The sequence below is a fragment of the Drosophila takahashii genome, chromosome 3R (genome assembly GCF_030179915.1).
Source record: "Drosophila takahashii strain IR98-3 E-12201 chromosome 3R, DtakHiC1v2, whole genome shotgun sequence".
Taxonomy (NCBI): domain Eukaryota; kingdom Metazoa; phylum Arthropoda; class Insecta; order Diptera; family Drosophilidae; genus Drosophila; species Drosophila takahashii.
Window position 1 is genome coordinate 14,168,891 of NC_091681.1, and position 24,595 is coordinate 14,193,485.

Genomic DNA, 24,595 nt, shown 5'->3' on the forward strand with positions numbered 1-24,595 from the left:
GCAATTCGCCGTTGGATTTAGAAAAGGTCAAAACGAAGCAAATCGAAAAAAATCGCCCTAAATATTAGAAAAATAGAAAAATTAACCCTAAAAATATTTTTTTATGGTCACCTGCCTTAAATTTATGGCAAATTTGTCGTAAAAATAGAAAATTTTTCTCAGTTCAAAGGCGAACAATTTTTTAGGGCGATTTTCTAAAATGTAGAAAATTATTTTTATGAGTGTGGAGATATACGTATTACGTATATATTCCCTGCAGGAAACGGAATCAGTTTTGGACTATTAAAATACTAGTTGGGTCAAGAAGGTTAACTAGTTCAAGTTATGTCCATTTCCATGTAACGAAGTGGTCCATTTTTCATATGCTTGTCGTCGGAAACAACTAGTCCATTTGCTACTAGTTTTGCACTAGTTACTGTTAACCAATTTACGTTTACAGCTGTTAAACTACACTGAAAAAAATATTTTCACGAAAAAACTAAAAATTAATATCTAAACCATCAAGTGATTGGATTTCACTAGTACTTGACAATGCCTAACTTGACGCTCTCCTAATTTAGTATCCAATTAACAGGCGCGGTCCTTAAAGAATTTCTGATAATTATTATGTAATCAAATACAGTAAATGATAATTAAATGGAAATAAAACAAACTTACTTTTTTTGAGGCAAGTCGCCCTCTCTAGGACTTGAACCCGGGACCTTTGGATTTGGAGACACACTAACTGATTGAGCCATACACGCATCACATTTTGTAATGCCCTAACAAGGTTTATGAATTTTAGTGTGACATAATTCAAAAACAGTGATTTTTCACATATATATTGCCTTGGACAGATTAAACAAAGTTTAAAATAAAACTAAATCATCACCTAGCAAACAAAAAAGAAAAAAAATGTACAGAGACTGGGGATTGAACCGAGGGCCTCGAGTGTTTGATTTGTTTAGTGTTAAATTTCCCAAGACATTTACACTCTAGGCTATATTTTTGGATCATATGTGTTTCATTTGCAACCACTTAAATTCCAGTTGCATTTTAACTAGACCCTAACATGTATTTGTTCTACCAGTTAAATATTTTTAAGGTTTTTTTGTCAGAAAGGTACCAGTCCGAGACAAGTTTCTTTTTAACTAGTTTTGTATTAATCATTTTTTCGACTAGCACAAATTTTCTAGACCCTGTGTAGTCCAAATGCATTCAGACAAATTCCGGTTGCTTTATATTAGTTGTATAACTAGTTGTTTTTCAGACTAGTTCGCATTTTTCCTGCAGGGTTCGGACTATATCAAATGGCCCGAACTAAATCATTCGGCTACGCTTTTGTGCACTGGCTGTGTGCGTGCGTTCGCATCCAGCGGATACGTTTGTTTGGCCATGTAAACAGCAACGAAAACATTTCCCAAGCGAACAGACGAATAAAAAATAAAACACTGACACTGACTGCAAATTATAGCAATTTCATGTGTTCTAGGGGAGCAAGACAGCTGCACTTTGTCGACACTTTGATGAGCTTGGCCAGGCCAATTTGCCCCAAGTCCGAGTCCTGGCCGCCGGATGACGATGGCGATGCCGATGCCACCCAGTGGACGGTAGTTGAAAACGATTTGCTTGTCTGGCGATTATCTCAAGTCGTTTGAAATAGAACCTAACGCGTATTATTCACTTGGCAATGCGATCGAGTCACGCGATAGCCACTACTCGCCAGTTTCCTTAGCTCTGCCAAAATTCACACCAAACGAGAATTCAGGAAGGGACGGCAATTTATTCTCCACCCTTACGATAAGATATTTTCCCTTGCTTTCATCCCATTGACGCCATGGAGGCTATTAACACTGTCATCGTACCATCCACCAGCTTATCGACACTTGCCTTATAACTGCCGGACATTTACCCTGACTAATGGATGATATGGTGATGGTGAATGCTGTAACCGCACTGGCCACCCAGCAAATATTGTGAGTAATGCCCAAAAGGTCAATGAAGTTCGAGCATCTCACTACAATACTCAGCCCATTTAGCTATATATATGATTTTTTCGAACATATGTTCTCTTAGCAAGTAAAAGCTATTTTGAGTTGGACTACTCATTTTTCTCTAGAATATAAGGGGGCTCTAAAAAAATTACATTTTTTAATACTGTTAGAACATGAATTTAAAAATAATCTTAAAAAGAAATTCTTTGGTTTTGGAAATCAAGGGATATGGAAAAAATTATATTAAAGTCAATTCAGGAAAAATCCTTCGAAATGTGATAAGCGTTACCTATTAAAAACTACCTATGAATCGATTTATATTTACAAACATTTTTAAGTTCCTATTTTACATTCAAAGTTTGTAATTATTTCAACACAATTTAAAATGTTTTTATTATAAGCTTAATGCGTGCTTGATAATAAATATTTTTAGCTTAAGATTAAAACAAACAAACAATGAATAACATTTATCAGAATTTTAAGAGAATTTTAACAAGTGATTTTCTTCAGCACAAAAAATATCTGGATTACTTCAGAAACACAACTATTAAACGAACCACTTATTTGTTGAACGATTATAAAAAATCATTTTTGCCAAAAATCTTTGTTTTTATATGGTCTAAAGTTCGTTGCTTTAAAGTAAGTTAATTCGTAGAAACCTAAATAAAAGAGTTCCTTATCAGAATGACACTTGGTCGGGTATCATTAACCAAATAATTGATGGTGCAATCTTATCGGGTGCAATTGGGTGCGAATCGCGTGTCTTACCTTGCATTTCGTCAGCCCGATCGATTTTGAGACCCTGCTGGGCCACAGCTGTCAGGCTGATTGCGTATTCCTTGTCGCACTTGGCCTTCATCTGGATGGATCTCTTCATGGTCTCCATAAGCCGGAGTTCGGCATCCTGGCGAACGATCAGCGCCTCATGGGCGGCCCGACTCTGCAGGGCCGATGAGAAGCCCATCTTGGTCTCGATACTCCCTATTTGGGTCCCGGCTCACTGTGAGATATATATTTACGATGATTCAGATCAGAACGGTTGTTATCGTGGCTTCAGACTTAAAGAGTAGTCGTGCGTTCTTTGGGGAGAGCGGAATTACGCAAAAAACACAAGAAAAAACATAGCGGACATATGGCAAACACTTGTTGCATGGCAATTTTTTGGGGGGTTTCGCTGGCGTTGCTCTTTATCGCCTCACTCAAAATTAATTATTTATGTCGCACACACACTCTTTTTGTTTTTTGGGTTTTTTTTTCCAAAATAAACTTTCACATGCGTTGACATTTCTTCGGTTTTTTCCGCTTTGCTTGCATATGTCACGACATTTGCTAATTACACACGATCTGGTCGCGGCTTTTGATTAACGACTTAATTCGAGTCACTGGCATATACTTTTTATCCGCTAATTAACGCATTTTCCGCTCTCACCCAACACCCGACACTTGCACATAAATGTGTATATTTATTTATTTTTTTCCTCCTATTTCTCTGTGGTATTTTGAATGCAACAGTTGTCTTCACTTGAACTTTTCCCCAAGTATTTTCCAAAGCAAAAGCGAGCCAAGAGTTGCGGCGCAGTTGCCGCGGTGCTCCTGCTGCTGTGGTTGTTGTTGGTTTGTTGTTTTGGTTTCAAAGAAAAAAACTTGTTTTTCCCGCTTGCTGGGCGAGCAAACAAAAATAAACATTGCCCCAAGGGAGGAGGGGGAGGGGCATGAGGCAGGGGCGAAGTCAATAAGGAAACACAGCGACAGAAGGTGTGTGCGGCAAGTACGTGTATCTTAAAGATACACGAGAAAAAAGAGCATCTTGGATATCAAATCAAATCAGTTTTCATATCAATTTCATTTGTGAATAATGTTAAAAGCAGATGAATGGTATTTCTTAGGCAGCCAGAATTTAATAATGAGTTTTTTCTATATTTTAATTGAATAACTTTAAAATACTAAACATTTTTTAAAGATGCACGAAGATAAAGAACAATCAGATCTCATTCCATTTTCACTTGTGAATAATATTAGGAGCAGATGAATGATATTTCCTGGTCATCCAGAATTTAATAATGATGTATTTTAAATATTTTAAGTGAATAACTTTTAAATACTACACATTTTTATAAATTTGAATCTGAATTTAAATTATTTCGATTATTTTATGTCATATTTAAATTGATTTTTTTGATGTCCCTTTTCTTTCTGTGCATTCCATGGATGCGCCAGAACAGCAACTTGATGCATTGTCTGTACGTGCGTGTGCAGTTGGCCAAGTCGAGTAAAACATAAACGGGTTAGGCAGGCAACTAGGGGAGCATCCCCAGCCAACAGAACCAGAACAGCAACAACAACAACAACAACAGCTATAAGGAGAGTAGCAACACCACCGTTATATAAATTAAAAATGTAAATAACATTTTCAGAGGTGATCACGGAATAAATATTATTTTTATACGGGAACCACATTTACCGCTGATTTTTTTGCCAACGGATTTCACTTGCAATTTGCGTAATCAGAGCACAGTTCTTGGCACACTCATAATTAAGTATGGATCGTTATCGTGTCAAAGGCTTTATCAGCGACGACGAATTATAATTTCTTAGGCCTCGCGAGATGGCTGCACTTCACATGGCTCGGTAGCTCGGAAATGGCGAATGGAGCACGGCACCGAGTATCGGATCGAACAGAATCGGGAAATAATATTAAAACCAGGCCCAAACGCAGCGAACCGTTCGCCTCGGATGTTCAGCGGGAACTGAGCGCCGGCATAAAGCCAAATACTCGGGCCGATGCGGCGAATGAGCAACGCGAGTGCTGCGAGAAAAACAGAGAAATTGAGAAACTGGGAGAGAGAGAGAACGGGCAGGAGAACCGGTTGCCAAACACCCAGCAAACATTCTCTAAAATAAAAGCCCACATAGGGCAGTCGACGTTTAATAGTGGGTTCACCAAGGGATTAGTTATGATGGCTGACTTTTGCCGTTCCCATTATTTTCGTGCCCATTTTGGAGGCAAATATGCCTTATTTCTAAGAAATAACTTTTATAATGGGGATAAAACTGTGCCAATAAAACAAAGTAAAATAGGAAAAAATTGAATGAAATGACTGGTAATTTCTGTAAAAGATTTTATATTAAAGTTTTTCTTTTTAAATTTTTTTAAATCTTGATTAGCATATTACAGTACAATATTAAATTTTGATTACGAGATAAAGACCATAGTTTGCTTATAGATTTAGCCTTAAGTAAGCTTTATATAAAAAACAAATTATACAAAAATGACACTAAAGAACAATAGTTTTTAATTTTTTTTGGAAATATCAAACAGAAGAAAAATTAATTTCCGTCTAAATACACACATTTCTTAACCTTCCACTAAAAGTATACAAACGTGTGCCCTTATTGTACTTTTTTTTTGTTTTTCCCTGTTCTAGTCCTGGATTTGTTCTTTGGTATCACTGAGCCAGACAGACGGCAATGACTGTTGTAATCGGAGAATTACCAAATTTCCGCACTATTAATTACACAGGTTCGGGTCCTTCGGACGACAGCTGCCAGGATCTACGGTCGCTTTGGAAACGGAAGCAGCTGAAATGTAACCAAAACAAAAGCTATGTAGTCCTTGTGGTCAGAGATGGGTCTGTTCTGCGCATAATGCAAACAGTGTTTGGAAAGTCCTTTACTTCAATGCACGGAAAAAAATATTAGCCAATTAAAAAAATTCCTGAGCTTTAATTGGATATTTAAAGGCCATCGAAAGATGTATCCCAGATCAAAAGGCTTTTAAACTGTGTTTTTAACGATACTCAAACATACTTGCTCTATAACTCTACAGATCTTGAAAAATTAAATCTTTCTTGAATCTAAAACATCATAGATTTAAAGTATAGATTTAAAAAGCAATCGAAAATCTGAAATTATAATGTTTTATACAATTAAAATTTTCTAGGAGATAACACCTTAAATTTATAATATTTTTCTTTTGGTGTGTGGCCAATCCACTCTATAATCCACCACCCCCACCACCCACTGAATAATGGATATTGAAATCGCATCGGTACTTTTAAAGGGGGATGAGATATTGTACTTTATGCCGATTAATGCTGCCCGCGTTGGAGGACAAAACCCCTGACCATTGATTTGATTGCCGGGCAAATGGTGTGCCACCTCCGCCACCTCTTGGCCATAATACTTCGCACCCGACCAGGCCAGACGTCTCTTCTGCCAGCCTGTTGCCCATTTCGAACTCTCTGCGTGCTCTTTGTTTCGCCAGCCATTCATCTCCCCGTTGTTGTTCACTTTGTGTTTTCTTTTGGGTTTTGGGGTGTTTGCCCGTTGTCTATGCACCGGATCTGTTTCCCGGGATTCCCAGTTTGCTGTGTTTATTTTGGTTGGAGCCAGACGGGAAAAAAAAGAAGATTTACAAAGGCGCCTCAGCCTCATAAAGTATTTAGTGAGACGGCGATAGCGACACCAGGCACCTTCCGGTGTCCCGATGACCAGGATATTTTTCCCTTTTTATTTGCTTACTTACACAGCAGGTTCCTCATCCCTCATCCCGCTCGAAGAATTGGACCAACTATAGTAGAGAGGCGGCCTAAATGTCTGCTTCTAATTTAAGCAGACATTTGCCTATTGTGACGCATAGTTGCCTCACATAAATCTCTCGAAATGTCCCATTAATGTTTGAGTTGCTTTTGCAAGTGCAATTCTTCGGTGGCTATAATATATATACGTGTGGGGGGCTTCAGTTTCAGCTGCCTTCGAAGAACACAAGAAAATTGGGAGGCAACAGTTGGCGGCCAATTGAAACTAATGAATAAATTACATATGCAGTGTAAGACAGTAGTAAAATTGATGAGAGAAGTTCAACATGGGTCTGAACTCGCATATATCTATCGGTTTATATGGCCTGCTCAGCCAGATGGGTTCGGAAATAAAAAGTCGACAAACAATGGATGACCGACTTGGAAATTGTGCAATTGTGTGAGGGCAATAAATGAATAGTTGGTGGGTTAGAATGAAGCAATAAAATCAAAACAAAACCATTAAGATACATTGAGCAATGCAGATCGGAGTTATGAGTATCTTGTATCTAAGAAATGCATTTGGCAAGAGATTCGTTGAGCTACCTTTAGGCTTTATTATATCTAAGACAAGAGAGAGCGCTATAGTCGGGTTGTTGTCCCGACTATCTAATACCCGTCACTCGGCTAAAGGGAGTGCGAGGGAGATGGATATATAGCATTTTTTTGATTGCTTATAACTTTTTATTGAATGGTCCGATTTGAAAAATGTCTTCTACATTTCGATAGGTATAAGTATACACAACAAAATTACATGTATACTTCTCGGAAATCTTTAAAGGTGTGGGAGCTAGACACATTTTAAATTTGTTAGTGGGCGATTGTGGGCGTTAGAGGGGGCGTGGCGCTCGGCTGAAATAAAATGAAATGTGGAAAATCTCAACCTTCTAGCTTTTGTAGTTTCCAAGATCTCAGCGTATATACGGACAGACTTATCTTGAATAAGTTTTAGAATTTTAGTGCCCGGAAATCTGTATTAGAATCCCTTAGTTATTCATAGAAAGGACGCTCTGTTTCAGAACCCACTTAAAATATTTAACAACTAGGGATAACACCTTTGAGTTAAAAGGTTGCTGCAATGTCAGATGCCACGATGATGGCCAGACAGCTCCTTGCTGCTTAGCATTCCAGTCAGAAGTCGGATAGAAGCTATAGAGCGAACGACGACTCCCATGCCAATTTGTTGCTGTGTGCAAGAATTTCATGTATGTCAACAACAAAAGCAGCAACACAGACAAGTGCAGCAACAATGAAACGGTAAACACGCCCAAGAAAACTGAGGAGCTCATTTATGGAAATTATTAAGTGCAAGCAAAGTGACCAAAGTGGTTGCTTCTCCCAGTCAAACGGCATTATTATGCGTACATATTTTTATGGGCAAGTGCGGGAATGGGCACAGAAACTGACTGCTCGAGTGTTAATAACCGAAGTCGAATTAAATTTAGGTCCCACTTAATAAAAACTATTAAAGCCAGAGAAGCCGTAAAGACTTGGAAAACATGTTACATTTACCCTCAGCTTCTATTATTGTCATTTTCCCCATTTTCGCCTTAAAGTTCAAATGAGGTACGGCTAAAAGCTGGCAAAGGTGTGAAACCACAAGGAATTCTCGTAGTTAATTACCTTGAAAATGGTTTTGTCACTCAAATGTCAATGTATATCTGACTTTTGGAGCCCTTATACGAGTATATAAACTTATGTACGTTCATAAAAGGCAATAACCCAATTCGCCTTGGTTATTGCAACTTTGATTCTGCGTATCCCTCAATTGATCTTAATTAATGTTAATTTTATTTCATGTGTCTCTTTATTGTCTGCTCTTTGCCATGCACTGAAAGGCTTATACATATTGTACAATGTACATATGTTAAATAATTAATTTCTAAGAATTCACACGTCATTAGGCATAAATAAAATTTTAAAGTCAAAAAAAATTATTTATGACGTACTGACAAAATTCAAAGACTGCAAAAAAATTTAATAGTTGTATATTAAGTTTAGACCAGGAATATTAATAATTTAAGCTTTTCAACGCCTAACTTAATTGTCCACAGACACGTTATCCCTTCTATTATTATTACAAAACCGCAAACCACTCTCACAGGACCTAGACCCTATAAATACCACCTCCTTGAGCAAAACTAGCCACAGAACACCTTCAAAATGGAGCCAGTGCAGTACAGCTACGAGGATTTCGCTCGGTTTCCCACAATGGTTTTTTGGTTGATGGGTTACGATATGCTGGGCACTCCGAAGACCCGATCCCGGAGGATTCTGTTCCGAGTATTTCGCTTCCTTTGCCTCGCCAGCCACAGCATCTGCGTGGGATTCATGATATTTCGAATGGTTGAGGCAAAGACCATTGACAATGTACCGCTGATCATGCGATATAGTACGCTGGTCACCTATGTGATCAACTCGGACACCAAGTACGCCACCACCTTGCAACGCGTTGCCATCCAAACTCTGAACTCCAAACTGGCCCGACTATATCCGAAGACCACGCCGGACAGGCTGTATCATCGGGTGAATGATCACTACTGGTCAAAATCGTTCATATACTTGGTTATTATCTACATTGGCTCGTCGATAATGGTGGTCATCGGACCGATTATTACATCAATAATATCTTATTACACCAATCATGGATTTGCCTACATGCATTGCTATCCCTACTTTATTTTTGATCCCGAAAAGCATTCGGTTTGGATCTACTTGGGCATTTATGCTCTGGAGTGGTTGCACAGCACCCAAATGGTCATCTCGAACATTGGCGCAGATATCTGGCTGATTTACTTTCAGGAGCAGATTAATCTTCACTTCAGGAACATTATACAATCGCTGGAGGATCACACGCCGAGTGTGGAGAATGATCATGAGGATAGACAATTCCTGGCGAGAATTGTGGACAAGCAAGTTTATCTGGTCAGGTAAGTGAAATATAATTAAAAGCAGGGATCGTAATTATTATGATTTTTAAAATAAAAATTATAAAATAATAATTATTTCGATTATTACATCAATAATATAAAATATATATTATTTTATATAAATATAAATATTGCAAAATAAGTCTTATTTTAAATTTTTATAATATAAATTGAAAATAAGTATTATTCTCCAATTTTTATAATAAAAATTGAAAATAAGTCTTATTCTCCAACTTACATATATAGAACATTAAAAGCCATTTTAAGTCCTTAAAATGTCCTTAAAAAATCAATCCTGTTTTTATATTTTTGCAATATACCCATTTATTTTCAATTTTTATTTTAGAAGTCTTATTTTCCAATTTTTATTATATAAATTGAAAATAAGTCTTTTTCTCCAATTTTTATTATATAAATTGAAAATAAATGGGTATATTGCAAAAATATAACAAGAAAGGAAGCTACCTTCGGCCAGCCGAAGCTTATATACCCTTGTAGATGAAAGAATACTCACTCGGTGCAGTTCCAGGGATTCCAGATTCAGCGTTTCGATTTATTTCAATTTTGTTTTTAAGTAGTCAAGAATCAAAACGCCTACTTCCTACAAAGTTACAATGAATTTTCTTATATTTGATTGGGAGCCTTAAGATATAGTGGTCCGATCCGGCTGGCTCCGACATATGTACTACCTGCAATAGAAAGAAGACCTTCGGGAAAGTTTCATCGCGATAGCTTTAAAACTGAGAGACTAGTTCGCATAGAAACGGACAGACGGACAGACGGACAGACGGACAGACGGACAGACGGACAGACGGACAGACGGACATGGCTAGATAGACTCGGCTATTGGTGCTGATCAAGAATATATATACTTTATGTGGTCGGAAACGTCTCCTTCACTGCGTTGCAAACATCTGACTGAAATTATAATACCCTCTACAAGGGTATAAAAACAGGATTGATCTTTGAGTCAATACCTTTCATATGAGTTACGACACGACCATGTCCAAGGACATTTTAAGGACTTAAAATGGCTTTTAATGTTCTATATATGTAGCTTCTTTTAATTTAAAAGTAGGTTTCTAAATTAATTAAGTGGAAATTATTAGCAGAAAAGATAGGATTATTCGGTATAATTTTTCTTAATATTCCTTAACAGTATGCAAAATGATCTGAATGACATTTTTGGAGGATCGCTGCTGCTGAGCCTGCTGACCACCGCATCGGTTCTCTGTACAGTGGCGGTATACACCCTGCTTCAGGGAGTCTCATTGGAGGGCTGTACCTATGTGATTTTCATCGGGACTTCGGTCATGCAGGTGTACTTGGTGTGCTATTACGGTCAGCAAGTCCTGGATTTGGTGGGTTATTGCAAGGATCCTAAGTTTGCCCATTAACCATATGACATTCCTTGCAGAGTGCTGAGGTGGCCCATGCCGTGTACAATCATGATTTTCACAACGCCTCTATAGCTTACAAGAAGTACCTGTTGATAATCATTATAAGGGCACAACAGCCCGTGGAATTGAGTGCCATGGGTTACCTGCCCATATCGCTGGATACGTTTAAGCAGGTAGGATATTGTATGATAACCGTCTTGAGGTGATAAATATTCCCCTTCTTCCTTCAGCTGATGAGCTTTACTTACCGCGTTATAACCATGCTCAGGCAGATGATTCAGTAGGAGGCAATTAAAGGCACGGATTTTGCAACATTAGCCACGCTTTAATCGCACTACGCTAGTAACTACATAACTAGATCTGGATTCTAGACCTAGATCATGATCACTTGGGATCCGAGGGCAGCTTGAAGCCCACCAAATCGGCGGTGTCCCTTACGGATCTCTCGCCCCTCCCGTGGAACTCCTTGTAGAGCTCCAGGTACTGCCGCTGGCTGGTCAAGTAGGTCAAGTACGTCTGGCCCAGGAAGGTGGCTTCATTGCGGGCCTTGCACACTTGCTGTTCCGTCGTCGAGTGCTTCTTGTATTGCGCCAAAACGTAGCGCGCCGCTAGGGAGTCCTTGATGCAGCCATTCGGAGAAGCCTGTCGCAGTTCGTGGAGCAGGGAGCGCAGCACCTTAGTTCCCGACATCCTGGATAAGAAATAACCATTGTAGTTTAAAGAAAAACCAAACAAACGGCTACTTACGTGATTTTCCAAGAATATTCGAAGTGTTTCGGCCGAACAGCTGTTGTCTGGGCGTTGCCACCTGGTCGCTTTCGCTTGTCAAAACATTTAAATACAGTGAGCACTATGAGCAATGAACTAAAAGTTAATTGTATTTTTTTTGAACGAACACATTTAAATAGTACAAAATATTTTATATAAAAGTAAATAGGTTGCACTGAAGACTTTTGAATTTAATTCCAGTTTTCGTTAACAATAGAATTACGCCTAAAATGTATAACAATAAAATCTATATTTTTCTTTAATACTTTACGAAGAGTTTTTTTTAAGAATCTTTTTAATTTCAGCCACCTCTACACTAGCCATTTTGTTTATTTGATTCTACAATTTCTGTAGGGGCTATCCTAACAATTGGGTTATCGAAAATTATTAAAAATAATAAAATAAAATAATAATGTAAAATACTTATTGGAAATAAAAATGTGAAAATACAAAGCGTCCTTTTGATAAATATTTGCATATTTAAGATAGGATAAGCAAAAACCCTAAAAACAAATCTTATCTCATTTGCAATTCGAAGTACCAATTGAATTACTAGGGCTAATTGGGAAAACAATTATTAAAAATAAATATGTAAGATACTTATTGGAAATAAAAATGTGAAAATACAAAAGGTGTCCTTTTAATAAATATTTGCATATTTGGGATTGGATAAGCAAAAACCCTAAAAACAAATATCTTCTCATTTGCACTTCGAAGTACAAATTGGATCACTAGAGCTAATTGGCAAAACATTTTCACTATACCTCCAATAAGAAGTCAACGCAACAAATCCGGATGGAAAAACAATTTATTTTAAAAGTTATTTAGCAGTACACCGAACTCGTAGCTTGGGCTGTTCACTTCCTGGGCTTGCCGGCGGCTGGCTTCTGGCCGGGCTTCTTGCCAGCGGCTCCCTTGCCGCCGGGACCAGCCTTGGAGACCTTGCCGGCACCGGCTTTGGTGCCCTTGGCTCCGGCAGCTGGCTTCTTCTTGGGATCGGGCTTGGCCTTGGGCGCCTTCACGGGCTTCACGAGCGCCTCGCGCTGGCTCTTCAGGGCCTTCACGATCTTCTGCTCCTCGATGAGGAAGGCGCGCACGATGCGCTCGCGCAGGCAGCTGTGGCAGAGGACTCCTCCGTAGGTCCTCGAGACGGTCTTCAGGCGCTTGGACATCCTGGGGCGCTCGCTGGGGCGGGAGGGGGTGATGCCCTTCAACTTCTCCTTGCACTGGCCGCAACGGGGCACGGTCTTGTTCTTCTTCACATACTGGTAAACCAGACGGCCACCGGGCGTGCGAACACTGTAAGATCGGGGATTATATACACTGGATCGGAGGATTATAGTCGGCTACTCACATGCGGCGCTTGTTGGAGCGTGTGTTGTAGGACAGGCGTCTCCGGAGCGTCAGACGTTGGACCATTTTGCTGTTGTTGTTGCTGTTGGTCGGGGCAGCGCGTTGGTTTCGGTTACATATGCAAAAGCGTGGAAAATCATTATTAGTTTGGTGTATCACTGGTTGGGGCGCAGCCTTGGCTGCATTTGGGGGTATATTTCACGGGGTAATTCACACATTGCGGCGAATTTCTGTGAAATTGTAAATTGAACACGTGCATACCTCAAAGAGACGAAACTAGAAAGAAAGGTGGCAACCCTGCGGCCGAGCGACGTGAACTTGGCTGCGCTGCGGCTGTGCGGCACTTTCCAGCACTGAAGGCCTTGCCAGATTGCGCTAGAAACAGGGGCTTAGAGGGGGTTTTTATGTAAAATTAAACGTATTTGTGAATATAAAATCTTACTTACAGCTATTTAAATGTGTAGTTTTTTTTATTGAGTATAATTTTTTAATTTAGTTTTATTTTAAAGTTTTTTTATCCAACTTATATGGTATTACAACGAGATTTTCATTTATAGTTTATTAAAACAAAAAATAAAAAAATAAAAAATTAAAATAAAATGTTTTGTTCAGCTAATAGCCAAAAACAAAAGGCAATAATTTACTAAAAAAAATACATTTTGGAACCCCTTTACTGCGCCCCTGCCATCACCTGTTGTTGGTTTGTTTTGTGGTGCAAACTGTTATCAAACCGCAAACAGATAACATTTAATTGCAGCAAAATGAACAAAGCCAGCAAAAGTAAGTATTTCTTCTGCCCTAGAGGAGTTCTAATTAAATATTCCTGCTCTGATAGTCATGCGACTGGTGCTACTGCAACTGAGGGGCTCCAAGGACAAGGTGGCCAATGTCCAAAATGCCGCCAGCAAAATAGAGGCGGCGGTCAAGGAGCACAGCCCTCGATTGATCACTTTGCCCGAGTGCTTCAACGCTCCCTACGGCACCAAGTACTTCCGGGAGTATTCCGAGACCATTCCCGATGGCTACACCTCGCAGCAGCTCTCCAGTTTGGCCAAGAAGCACCAGGTCTACATCGTCGGCGGAACCATTCCGGAACTGGGCGAGAACGATGCCATCTACAACACCTGCACCGTCTGGTCGCCCACCGGTGACCTGGTGGCCAAGCACCGCAAGATGCACCTCTTCGACATCGACGTCAAGGGCGGCATTCGCTTCAAGGAATCGGAAACGCTCTCCGCAGGCAATCAATTCACCACCATCGACATCGATGGCCACAAGCTGGGCATCGGCATCTGCTACGACATCCGATTCGAGGAGATGGCCAGGCTGTATCGCAACGCAGGCTGCGAGATGATTATCTATCCGGCTGCCTTCAACATGACCACGGGTCCTCTGCACTGGGAGCTCCTGCAGCGAGCTCGTGCCAATGACAATCAGTTGTTTGTGGTCACCACTTCGCCGGCGAGGGATCCTAACGCCGAGTATGTGGCCTACGGTCATTCCATGGTGGTGGATCCCTGGGCCAAGGTGCAGCAAAGTGCCACCGAAGGCGAGGAAACTGTGGTGGCCGACATCGACTTTTCCCTGGTGGAGCAAGTGCGCCAGCAGATTCCCGTCTTTGGCCAACGACGCCTGGATCTGTATGCCACCGAAAGGAAGACCAAGTAAGGGATTGAAAACCCTTTCAGAATCTTTTCCCATTTGCATTTATGTTTGTTGATTGATTGTATGTATATAAAATTTATTAGACCTAATATTGACGAACTATTGCTGTTTATCTGCTTGTTGAATATCGGTGGGAGCCACCTCCGCGGCTGATTGCACATAGTGGGGCCGCTGCGCCTGGTCGAAAAGAGCTCGTATGGCTTCATCGGTGGCCATCAAGGGCTGACTAATGAATTCCAGGGCCTTTTGGGGAGACAAACAAAGGAATTAATTAATGAAAATTAAAAAATTAAAGAATTACTCAATACCCACCCTAACTGCATACTTTTCCGCCTCGCAAAGTGGACTTGTGCTGGCGCTGGACAGCTTCAGAGTCTCTTCGGGAATGCCCACGCCCGTGTGCAGGACCATGCGTTGCAGGATATTCAGATTCTCGGCACTCAGGCTGATCACATCGGTGGCGGGCAGGTTGAGGAAGCGAATCTTGGCCAGGAACTTGAGCTGCTTGAGCATGTCCAGCTGAATCTCGCGGATCTGATGGGTGGCGTGCAGCAGTTGCTTCGTGGACTCGTTGAGCAGCTGGTTCTTTTGGGTGAGATCGGCCTTCCAGCGGGCTAGCTCCTCGACCATAACGCTGCTGGCCAGGAATTTGGATCGCCAGACCTCACATTGCCCGGCCAGGAACTCAATCTGCTCGGTGTGGGTGGTCAGGTTGTTGGCGGTGTCCAGGAGAGCTCTGGCCAGCTGCAGCTTGTCCTCGGTGAGCAGATTGACCCGCGTCTGCAGATCCTCGCCCACGGAGGCCACCAGCAGGCTCTTCAGTTCGCTGTTGACCTGCGTTTGGAACTTGTACTGGGCCTGGAAGTAATTCCGCTCCTCGCGCACCTTGGCCAGCTCCTCCTGCAGTGAGATTAGCTCCTGGTTGCCCACCGACTGGCTTTCCTTTGGCTCCGTGTCCAATTCCTGGGTGCGCAGCGTGGACACCTGATCCACCAGCACGGCAATATCCAGGTTGTTCTTGTCCCGATGGACTTTGTGTTTGTTCGTTGGCTCCGAGATCATGGGATTCACCGCACCCGGATAGGGCTCAAAGGGCACGAACTTGGGGGCCTTGGTCTTCTTGTGCTCGGGCAGGGTTTCTGGGTGGGTGGTGACCAATCGTGGCCTCATCTGGACCAGTTCCCCCTTGGGCAGCACGGGCGCCAAGCTGCGGGTAACGATTTCGGGTCGCCTGTAGAGTGTGTGCAGGCCGGGAAGGGGCAGAGTGGAGGCGTGGACACCGCCAGTGGAAGTCTTCCTGCCCATGACAGCCTCCTGGACAATGGCACTGTCCTTTCGCGACAATTGGGGCCTCTTGACCTTAATGTCCACATCAGCACTCGCCTGGATTTCACTCTCTGTTTTCGTTGCTCCGCCGCTTTCCGGCTGCTCCATGCCATCGCCACTGGTGCGACAATCCGGGGACTTGTCCACCCTAGCTACTGTGTCACTGCCCTCCGCATCCATTCTTGACAGTCCTTTCCTGGCCAGGCCAAACTAAATTTTCGAAATTAAATTCAAGAATTTCTCTGGCTGTGCCAGCAAAACAAAAACATTGACCGAGGGCTGCCAACTCGCTGCAAAGGTGTACGAAATAAGTACCTAGGAGTTAGGTACAATTTTTATTATTATCATACATTTATTTATTTTAATTTAAATTCCTAGCACTACAAGTTAAATTTATTTTGTAATGTGCTAGTCACGTTTTTCAGAATTGTTTATTTTAGTCAGGTATTTAATATTATTTAGGATCCATGTATTGCTGCTCCTGGTTATAAGTAAAGTAATAAACTCGAACATTATTAACAGCAATGATAATAATAATCTTCCCCATGGACTCCGCGGCAAAGGGAGCACATACCACCTAATAAACAAATAAATTGGTAAAATTAATAATATTGTATTTAATCATTTTATTTTATTGAATAAACTACTATCAGGGGTGTCACAGAAATCTCTTCCAACCGAAGACGGTTGGATTTTGCATTGATGCACGTAAGAACTTTAACGGATTTCGGTTGGAAATAATTTCTGTGACACCCCCGTATATACTATATATTATTATTAATTATGAGATACATACGTGGAGGCCAAGGGGAGGCCAAAAGCTGACCAAGGCTCAGCAGGATTATGATCAGGAGCATCAGAACTTTCAATGTAACCATTCTGAACGATGGAATATAAATAAACGTTGCCGAATTTAAAGTATATTGTGGATGGCACAAATTGGTAATCTCTTAACTTTGACGATGTATGTATTACACTGTATACGCCGGCATTTAAAATGCGGTGGGTTATCAATAAGGTGATTGACCGCTGTGCTATCAGCAATCTTCTATGCGAAAAATAAATAAACATAAAAGACACATCATTATCCCAGCACATAAGTATGTAAGTATAAACACCAAATTTAAAATAACAAAAAATACTTTTTAGTTATTCGTAGAGTAAAAGGTAATTGTATTCGTGCAAAAGTATATAACAGGTAGAAGAATGCGTTTCCGACTCCATAAAGTATATATATTCTTCTTCAGGATCACTAGCCGAGTCGATCTAGACATGTGTGTCTGTCCGTCTGTATGAACGCTGAGATCTCGGAAAATACAAAAGCTAGAAAGTTGAGATTACCCACAAATATTCTTGGGCTTCCTACGCAGCGCAAGTTCAGCCAAGCGCCACGCCCACAAACGATTTTAAAATGTGACTAGCGCCCACGTTTTTAAAGATTTCGGAGAAGTATAAATTTTTCAAATCTGACCATTTGTTAAAAAGTTATGCCTGATCAAAGTTTATATCTCCAACTCTTTCGCACACCTTTTAGATGAGTAACGGGTATCTGATAGTCTATAGCGTTCTCTCTTGCTTAAAAATCCTTAAAAACGACTGTGAGCGTACGAGAGGCATGGCGCTATTTGTGTACATTTATATAAACTTTATGCAGTGTCCTTTATTAGTTGTTAATCATCATCAGTCTTAATCATCATCATCGGGGTAATTACACCTGGAGCAACCTCCTAATAAACAAATAAATTGGTCAAATTAATAATATTGTATTTAATCATTTTATTTTATTAATCAAAATGACATATAGTACTGGAAGAAATGTAGTGGAAAATATTGATGTTAAATATGTAATACATACCTGGTGGCCAAGAGGCGGCCAAAATCTGGCCAAGGCTCAGCAGGATTACGATCAAGAGCATCAGAATTTTTTGAACGATAGAATTTAACTGACCGATTCTGGGTTTCTGTATTTATTAAGCAGATTAATTCTTAATCTTAATCTTTTGAACTTTGACTGCAAGGTATACGAAACAAGTATCTAGGAACAATTTTTCAGAGTTCTTTACTCTAGGATGAAATTTAATTGTATTCAGGATCCATGTATTTTTGTGCTGGTTATAGGTAATATGATAATATTAAATCAACTTTAAGCTTTTTATTAAACTTTATTCAGTGCTTTGATCTTCATGTTTGTATAGCTATTAGTGTACATTTATATAAACTGTATGCAGTGTCCCCCATTAGTTGTCATCGTCCTAATCACATTCCCCACGGTGGCAAAGGGTGCAAGGACCTATTAGGTATAAATAAATGTATATGGTAAAATTAATAATATTGTAATTAATCATTTTATTCTAATAAATTTAATTAGATATAGTACTAGAAGAAATGTAGGGGAAAATATTAATTATGAAATACATATGTACGTGGAGGCCAACGGCCGGCCAAAAGCTGGCCAAGGCTCAGCAGAACTTTCAATGTAACCATTCTGAACGATGGAAAATAACTAAACGATTCCGAATTTTAAATATATTGTTGAATTATAGTGGATGGGACAAATGCGTAATCTCTTAAACTTTGACGATGTATTCCAAGGTCAATGACCATATTTGCGGTGGGTTATCAAAAAGGTTATTGAGCAATCTGCCATCAGATCTGTGCATTTTGGTCCTGGGTTTAAATAAATAGCATAATATCAACAACTTTGAGCTTTTTATAGAACTTTATTCACTGCTTTGATATTTATGTTTGTATAGCTATTTGTGTACATATATGTAAGCTTTTGGCAGTGTCCTCCATTAGTTTTTAAGAAAATCATCATCAGTAATCTTCATATTCATCGGGTTCACACCAGGTGCAACCTCCTAATAAACAAATAAATTGATTAATATTGATATTACATAGGTATACTACTGTAAGAAATGTAGGGGAAAATATTAATATTAATTATGAAATACATACTTGGAGGCCAAGGAGCAGCCAAAAGCTGACCAAGGCTCAGCAGGATTACGATCAAGAGCATCAGAACTTTCAATGTAACCATTCTGAGCGATAGAAAATAACTAAACTATGCCAAATTTTGAATATATTGTGGTTGGTACAAATTCGTAATCTCTTAAACTTTGACGATGTATGTATGTATTACCCTGTATACGCCGGCATTTATAATCCGGTGGGTTATCAATAAGGTTCCAGCACAGATGCAAATCTCCTTCAATAGGGCAATGGACTGGATGAACAGGAAAGGTATTGTATTTTGTTTTTACTTTAACATTTTTTTAAAAGCTGTTACTCTACTTTCCAGAACTTGCGAAACATATTCAATGTTTATTATTTAACCATTCACTCTTTTTAATTTTTTTTTTAAACTTCTATCACTTTGGCTCTAGCCAAAATGGCTAGTTACTCATTTCTCTGGCATCACTGGTGTAACGTTGAGTTTCGGTTTTTAGCCACATCCCGTCTACGGTCACACTAAATTGGCACCATATATTTATTGGCAAAATAAAACAAATAAATACGACGAGGCTGCAAATAAGGGGTTTACCTGGTACCGGCGATACGAAGAGACCGCTCCTGCCGACCCCCAAGCACCCCGGCCACGCCCCCTGCCCGCCCGCCGTGCATCGCCGAAGGATGTCCGCTGTGGAGCCCGAGGTGCTGCAGAAAATCGATCTGATTGAGCCCACAACCGGAAAATTGTTTTTCGAGCACAAGACGGAGCTGCTTTTCTGCCGGCCACATCTGATGCCGCTGAAGACGCAGGCGCTGGAACGTCTGGAGGAAATGCATCGGGACACCGCCCGGCAATTGCAGAAGAAGCGCCACCAGCAGAAGTCCACGGAGCCCACTGGCTCGCTATGAACTATAGTCCTTAGTTTCGAAATCACAGTCGTCACAAGCACACCCACTGAAAAGCACAAGAAGCACACTTAGAGCACTGCAGCAGTAGGATTAGGATTGGGATTTGGCAGCATGGCCTACCTACTGACCTTCGGCATTGTGGCCGCCCTATTCCTGGCCAGCATCTCACTGTACCGCTATGGAAACATACCACGTCAGCACATCCTGGTCACCTTGTCCGTGCTGACCGCCTGGTGCTTCTCCTTCCTGATTGTATTCACCATTCCGCTGGACGTGACATCGGTGAGTTGAGATGTGGAGCTCTAAAGCTGCTATACTATACTTTGTATACTTCTGACCACTTAACCATATGGTGTAATTTTAAACACCCTTGCAGTCCTGTGACATTCGATCCTGGTATTTCCGTTTTCTATTAGGGTTGTTTTTAACTTAATAGTCTAACGTAAAATACAATTTTCAATAGCAACATACATATTGCTAAGTAATTATATACGCTAAATTATAATAACAACCGATTCAGAGTCCCCATTAGGGTGAAATTATTTTAAAACACGTTTTAATCATTTAAAAGAGGGGTTTTTTAAGTAAACATTTCCAAGACAACACAATTTTATATATAAAATATTTTTTATTTGTCAATACGATATGTAGTTGTGGTTTAAGCAAAACTCATTCTTTTGTTTCTAGAGTGAGAACAGAATTTAATTATTTTTTATCTAAAGCCCCTAGACATTGATTCCTGCATTGATTTTGGTTTGGAACTTCTTATCTTTGAATGAATCACCTTTAAACTAGAACAAAGCATGCAAAAGTCTCCAAGGCGTTGGAATTGTGGTTCTGGGAATACTCTTTCTCACTAGAGCCCTGCATGAATGGATTCAATTAACTATTTTCAATTTTTTGTTTTATATGAATGAATTAATTAGAATTTTGAGTTTAATAGAATTGAATGAATTTGAATTTTGAGTTTAATAGAATGGAATGAATGAATGGCATGAATTCCGAAATAATTCAAACAACAATTTCTTTTGAAGAAGAAAGGGCCACTATTTTGTGATTAAATCTGCCTGAATTTTTTTTACTGAGCAGTTAAAAATGTTCTACTTTTTGTTCTCAAAAGATAGCACAGAAAAAATCTGGCAAATTCAAAATATTCATAAAAATGTTTCATTCATTCATTCAATTCGAAATGAATTAGAAAAACATTCAAATAATTTCACATAGAATTGAATTAAACAAATCAGAAATTTTATGGCATACTATGATAAATCCAAAATTGAATGATTCACGCAGGGCTCTAGTTAGAATTGTGGTTCTGGGAATACTATTTCTCATTTTATAGCTACATAAAAACCAACATATTTTTTAATGGCTAACGGATATGAATAACTAAATTGTATTATATACATTTCAGACCCTTTACCGTCAGTGCGAAGAGGAGCACCGACCGACGCCAGCCCCAAATGCGACCAATTCGTCGGCGGCCACTACTTTGGCCCCGCCGTCGCAGTGCCAGGAGCCGTGGGGCATGGTCCCAGCCTCGGTGTTCCCCAACCTGTGGCGCATTATCTACTGGAGCTCGCAGTTCCTCACCTGGTTGATCATGCCGCTGATGCAGTCGTACCTCAAGGCAGGCGACTTTACGGTCAAGGGCAAACTCAAGTCGGCGCTCATCGAGAATGCCATCTACTACGGATCCTACCTGTTCATTTGCGGCGTACTCCTCATTTATATAGCAGTCAAAGGAGAGTCTCTGGACTGGCAAAAACTGAAGGCAATCGCCTCGTCGGCTTCAAACACCTGGGGCCTCTTCCTGCTTATCCTGCTGCTCGGCTACGCCCTGGTGGAGGTGCCTAGGTCACTGTGGAACAATGCCAAGCCGGGACTCGCGCTGCAATACGCCTACTTCAAGGCGGCCAAGCTGAGCACCGAGAAGGCGGAGGCCGAGGAGCATGTGGACGACATTCTGGAGTCGCTGCAAGGCCTCAGCCGGGTCATACCGAACAATCACGAACTGCGCCCCTGCCTGGAGACCATCCTGCGCAAGGTGCCCATCGAGCTGCAGGAGCGGGCGAGCCGCAACTTCGCGCGCACCGGCGGCAGCGGCATGGGAGCCACTAGCTCCACCATCTTGCCCTCGGAGAAGGCGCTGGTTCGCATTCACAAGCAGGTAATCAAATCGCTGCAAACGCTGCAGCGCACCGAAGCGCTGTGGAGCGTGCAGGTGCAGACGGTGCTGCACCTGGAGGATGTGGCCAGGAATATTCACTCCTCGGAGCGACGCTTCAAGTCGGAGTTTCCGCGCCAGCGCACGCAGCTGGAGAGGATCTGCTACAGTGCCACGCTGCAGTGGTACTGGGAGTGCCTGCTGAAGGCCCCGTTTTTGAAGACCATGTGCGTCCTCACCGCCACCATGTCCGCCATGGTGGTGTGGAGCGAGCTGACCTTCTTTAGCCGCCGCCCCGTGCTCTCCATCTTCGCCAACGTGATTTACGTGGCCAAGGAGAGCTACGACTTCTTCACCATCGAGTTGTTTTCTATGGTCGTCCTCTGCTACTTCTTCTACTGCACCTACTCCACGATACTGAGGATTCGCTTCCTGAATCTGTACTACCTGGCACCGCACCACCAGACCAACGAGCACAGCCTCATCTTCAGCGGCATGCTCCTCTGCCGTCTGACGCCCCCCATGTGTCTGAACTTCCTGGGTCTCATCCACATGGACACGCACATTATTCCTAATGTAAGTACTAGAGCCCTGCGTGAATCATACAATTTTTGTTTTATCATAGTATGCAATGATATTTCTGATTTGTTTAATTCAATTGTACGGGAAATAAATTTAATGTTTTTCTAATTCATTTCGAATAGAATATTAATTTTTATGATTTTTTTGAATTTGCCAAATTTTTTTTTGTGTTTTCTGATTTGTTTAATTCAATTCTATGTGAAATAAATAGAATGTTTTTCTAATTCATTTCGAATTGAATGAATGGTTAATTTTTATGAATTTTTTGAATTTTCCAGATTTTGTTGTGCTTTTGAGAACAAAAAGTGGAATATTTTGAACAAAACAATGTTAACTGCTTAGTAAATAAAATTTAGGCAGATTTAATCACATAATTATGGCTCTTTCTTCTTCAAAAGAAATTGTCGTTTGAATTATTTCGAATTATTTCATTCAATTCTATTAAACTCAAAATTCCAATTCATTCAATTCTAAAAAACTCAAAATTCTAATTAATTCTTTCATATAAAACAAAAAAACTCCAAATTCATTGAATCCATTCATGCAGGGCTCTAGTAACTATTAAGTATTCCTCAAAAACTACAAAAACTAATAACTAATTATCCCCAGCGCATTATGGAGACGGTCTACACGCAGATCATGGGCCACATGGACGTCATTGGCATCATTTCGAATGGCTTCAACATCTACTTTCCGATGTGCATGCTGGCCTTTTGCCTGGCCACCTGGTTTAGTCTCGGGAGTCGGGCCCTGAATGCCCTCGGCTTCCAGCAGTTCCTGCAGAACGAAACGATTGCCACCGAGCTGGTGCAGGAGGGCAAGGATCTTATAGCGCGTGAAAAGCGAAGGCGCCAGCGTGCCGAGGAGGCGATGGCCAGGAGACGCGACTTCAATCGAACGGACCAGGTTCTGGGCAGCGATTACTTAAGCAAATACCGGAGTGGCGGAGCCGGTGGTCTGACCAGCAGTCGGACTCCCGCCGACGGGCTGCTGCGCGATGGCGACGGCAGCTTTGACTACGCGGCGGTGGCCTCCTCCTCGGCACTGGGAGTGCCACGTTCCCTGTCCGAGGAGATCAACGACCGGTTCGGAGTGAGCACCCAGGTGCAGGTGGGATTCCGGGACCCCGACTACGAGGCGGAGCAAGATGGCCGCATTGTGGGACCGCCGCCCCGAGGTCTCTTCGACGATGTCTAGGCTCGAAATATGGATATCTCTTTATTTAACTTCGCAACCGAGTATCTCAATGTCTGCAATGTTCCATAGTTTGTATTTCGTTTGTGCTTAAGTATTTCCTGCTGCCACTGCTGCTGCTGTTCCTTCACACCTATGTATGTACGATATTCGATTGAATAAACCACTAGAGAGGATGTTTGAACGGCTCTACCTTTTTCCGATGTCCTGGGATTTCAATTTTGGCGAGGTGTCAGGATCCATTGAGTGGTTGATATCCTCGGGATTCGAGCTGGCGTTCTCTAAATCAACCTTGGAAAGCTTTTCTCCTTTTTCTGCCTTTGGCAGCGTAATAAGTTGCGATATGGGATGCGGATTAATGCGCTTGCGACTGCGCAGAAAGCCACAGCGTGAGGTAACCGGAGTACTGGACGGATGCATGGTATGATATCTACTTAAATTGCACACCTGACTTTCGATTATCTGAAAAAACTTGATAGATTTATTTGACAATTATGCAATGTCAAATGTCACTGCTTCAAGGATTGCCACCCAATCAAAACCATTCCTTACCAAGTTTTATTTTCATGTATTACTTTTATAATTATGTATTATTTTCTATAAGAAAACTGAAATAATTATGTACAAACATATTTTTAATACATTTATATTTTCCCTTGTATATAACATATTTTTAAATGAAACAAAACCTATTAGTTTTATGATGTATATGATTTATAAACGAACAGGGTTGTTAACCTAGAATTTGCAGCAGTTTATGTGAATATGAATTCATATTTCCTTTAAAGAAACACAAAAT

The 24,595-nt window shown here is 40.9% G+C and overlaps 9 protein-coding genes across 12 annotated transcripts in view; 4 read left to right on the forward strand and 5 right to left on the reverse strand.

The window, feature by feature from the left end:
- The window catches only part of FER (tyrosine-protein kinase Fer), a 32,457-nt gene extending 27,749 nt beyond the window's left edge, over window positions 1–4,708 (reverse strand). For all 4 annotated transcript variants that reach the window (XM_044396276.2, XM_044396275.2, XM_044396273.2 and 1 more), the window contains exons 1-2: window positions 4,435–4,708; window positions 2,742–2,973 (exon numbers count right to left, since the gene is read on the reverse strand). In XM_044396276.2, coding sequence (XP_044252211.1) covers window positions 2,742–2,937 — 196 coding nt within the window. In that variant the 5' untranslated portion in view covers window positions 2,938–2,973; window positions 4,435–4,708. The remainder of the gene's footprint in view (window positions 1–2,741; window positions 2,974–4,434) is intronic.
- Window positions 4,709–8,610: 3,902 nt separating this feature from the next.
- Or85f (Odorant receptor 85f) lies at window positions 8,611–11,563 on the forward strand. The gene is made up of 4 exons (XM_017155435.3): window positions 8,611–9,480; window positions 10,640–10,841; window positions 10,898–11,053; window positions 11,111–11,563. The coding sequence occupies exons 1-4, from the start codon at window positions 8,714–8,716 to the stop codon at window positions 11,162–11,164; spliced, it is 1,179 nt and encodes a 392-aa protein (XP_017010924.2). The 5' UTR covers window positions 8,611–8,713; the 3' UTR covers window positions 11,165–11,563.
- Window positions 11,185–11,749, reverse strand: LOC108066772 (protein FMC1 homolog). The gene is made up of 2 exons (XM_044396300.2): window positions 11,628–11,749; window positions 11,185–11,571 (listed from the first exon to the last, which is right to left on the reverse strand). The coding sequence occupies exon 2, from the start codon at window positions 11,568–11,570 to the stop codon at window positions 11,265–11,267; it is 306 nt and encodes a 101-aa protein (XP_044252235.1). The 5' UTR covers window position 11,571; window positions 11,628–11,749; the 3' UTR covers window positions 11,185–11,264.
- Window positions 11,750–12,438: 689 nt separating this feature from the next.
- Window positions 12,439–13,083, reverse strand: RpL34b (Ribosomal protein L34b). The gene is made up of 2 exons (XM_017155434.2): window positions 13,003–13,083; window positions 12,439–12,947 (listed from the first exon to the last, which is right to left on the reverse strand). Exons 1-2 carry the CDS (start codon window positions 13,065–13,067, stop codon window positions 12,506–12,508), a joined length of 507 nt encoding a protein of 168 aa, XP_017010923.2. The 5' UTR covers window positions 13,068–13,083; the 3' UTR covers window positions 12,439–12,505.
- A 561-nt stretch (window positions 13,084–13,644) lies between these two features.
- On the forward strand, window positions 13,645–14,761 carry LOC108066794 (omega-amidase NIT2). Its single transcript, XM_017155480.3, has 2 exons — window positions 13,645–13,781; window positions 13,837–14,761. Exons 1-2 carry the CDS (start codon window positions 13,763–13,765, stop codon window positions 14,667–14,669), a joined length of 852 nt encoding a protein of 283 aa, XP_017010969.2. The 5' UTR covers window positions 13,645–13,762; the 3' UTR covers window positions 14,670–14,761.
- LOC108066793 (golgin-45) lies at window positions 14,680–16,265 on the reverse strand. Its single transcript, XM_017155479.3, has 2 exons — window positions 14,979–16,265; window positions 14,680–14,909 (listed from the first exon to the last, which is right to left on the reverse strand). The coding sequence occupies exons 1-2, from the start codon at window positions 16,170–16,172 to the stop codon at window positions 14,766–14,768; spliced, it is 1,338 nt and encodes a 445-aa protein (XP_017010968.2). The 5' UTR covers window positions 16,173–16,265; the 3' UTR covers window positions 14,680–14,765.
- A 3,027-nt stretch (window positions 16,266–19,292) lies between these two features.
- Window positions 19,293–19,853, forward strand: BBIP1 (BBSome interacting protein 1). The gene has a single exon (XM_017155474.3). It carries the CDS (start codon window positions 19,626–19,628, stop codon window positions 19,851–19,853), a length of 228 nt encoding a protein of 75 aa, XP_017010963.1. The 5' UTR covers window positions 19,293–19,625.
- Window positions 19,854–19,964: 111 nt separating this feature from the next.
- LOC108066784 (LMBR1 domain-containing protein 2 homolog) lies at window positions 19,965–23,972 on the forward strand. The gene is made up of 3 exons (XM_017155467.2): window positions 19,965–20,135; window positions 21,268–22,596; window positions 23,212–23,972. The coding sequence occupies exons 1-3, from the start codon at window positions 19,965–19,967 to the stop codon at window positions 23,797–23,799; spliced, it is 2,088 nt and encodes a 695-aa protein (XP_017010956.2). The 3' UTR covers window positions 23,800–23,972.
- On the reverse strand, window positions 23,808–24,267 carry LOC108066787 (uncharacterized). Its single transcript, XM_017155473.3, has 2 exons — window positions 23,990–24,267; window positions 23,808–23,929 (listed from the first exon to the last, which is right to left on the reverse strand). The coding sequence occupies exons 1-2, from the start codon at window positions 24,214–24,216 to the stop codon at window positions 23,887–23,889; spliced, it is 270 nt and encodes an 89-aa protein (XP_017010962.3). The 5' UTR covers window positions 24,217–24,267; the 3' UTR covers window positions 23,808–23,886.
- Window positions 24,268–24,595: the final 328 nt, after the last annotated feature.

Coding starts and splice junctions, on each gene's coding strand:
- RpL34b (XM_017155434.2), bottom strand. CDS start 13,067: ATGGTCCAACGTCTGACGCTCCGGAGACGCCTGTCCTACAACACACGC. Junction 12,948..13,002: donor CGCTCCAACAAGCGCCGCAT/GTGAGTAGCCGA, acceptor CCGATCTTACAG/TGTTCGCACGCCCGGTGGCC.
- LOC108066784 (XM_017155467.2), top strand. CDS start 19,965: ATGGCCTACCTACTGACCTTCGGCATTGTGGCCGCCCTATTCCTGGCC. Junction 20,136..21,267: donor TTCCGCTGGACGTGACATCG/GTGAGTTGAGAT, acceptor TATACATTTCAG/ACCCTTTACCGTCAGTGCGA. Junction 22,597..23,211: donor ACACGCACATTATTCCTAAT/GTAAGTACTAGA, acceptor AATTATCCCCAG/CGCATTATGGAGACGGTCTA.
- LOC108066772 (XM_044396300.2), bottom strand. CDS start 11,570: ATGTCGGGAACTAAGGTGCTGCGCTCCCTGCTCCACGAACTGCGACAG.
- BBIP1 (XM_017155474.3), top strand. CDS start 19,626: ATGTCCGCTGTGGAGCCCGAGGTGCTGCAGAAAATCGATCTGATTGAG.
- LOC108066787 (XM_017155473.3), bottom strand. CDS start 24,216: ATGCATCCGTCCAGTACTCCGGTTACCTCACGCTGTGGCTTTCTGCGC. Junction 23,930..23,989: donor TCCCAGGACATCGGAAAAAG/GTAGAGCCGTTC, acceptor GTACATACATAG/GTGTGAAGGAACAGCAGCAG.
- LOC108066793 (XM_017155479.3), bottom strand. CDS start 16,172: ATGGATGCGGAGGGCAGTGACACAGTAGCTAGGGTGGACAAGTCCCCG. Junction 14,910..14,978: donor CGGAAAAGTATGCAGTTAGG/GTGGGTATTGAG, acceptor TCTCCCCAAAAG/GCCCTGGAATTCATTAGTCA.
- Or85f (XM_017155435.3), top strand. CDS start 8,714: ATGGAGCCAGTGCAGTACAGCTACGAGGATTTCGCTCGGTTTCCCACA. Junction 9,481..10,639: donor AAGCAAGTTTATCTGGTCAG/GTAAGTGAAATA, acceptor ATTCCTTAACAG/TATGCAAAATGATCTGAATG. Junction 10,842..10,897: donor GTCAGCAAGTCCTGGATTTG/GTGGGTTATTGC, acceptor CATTCCTTGCAG/AGTGCTGAGGTGGCCCATGC.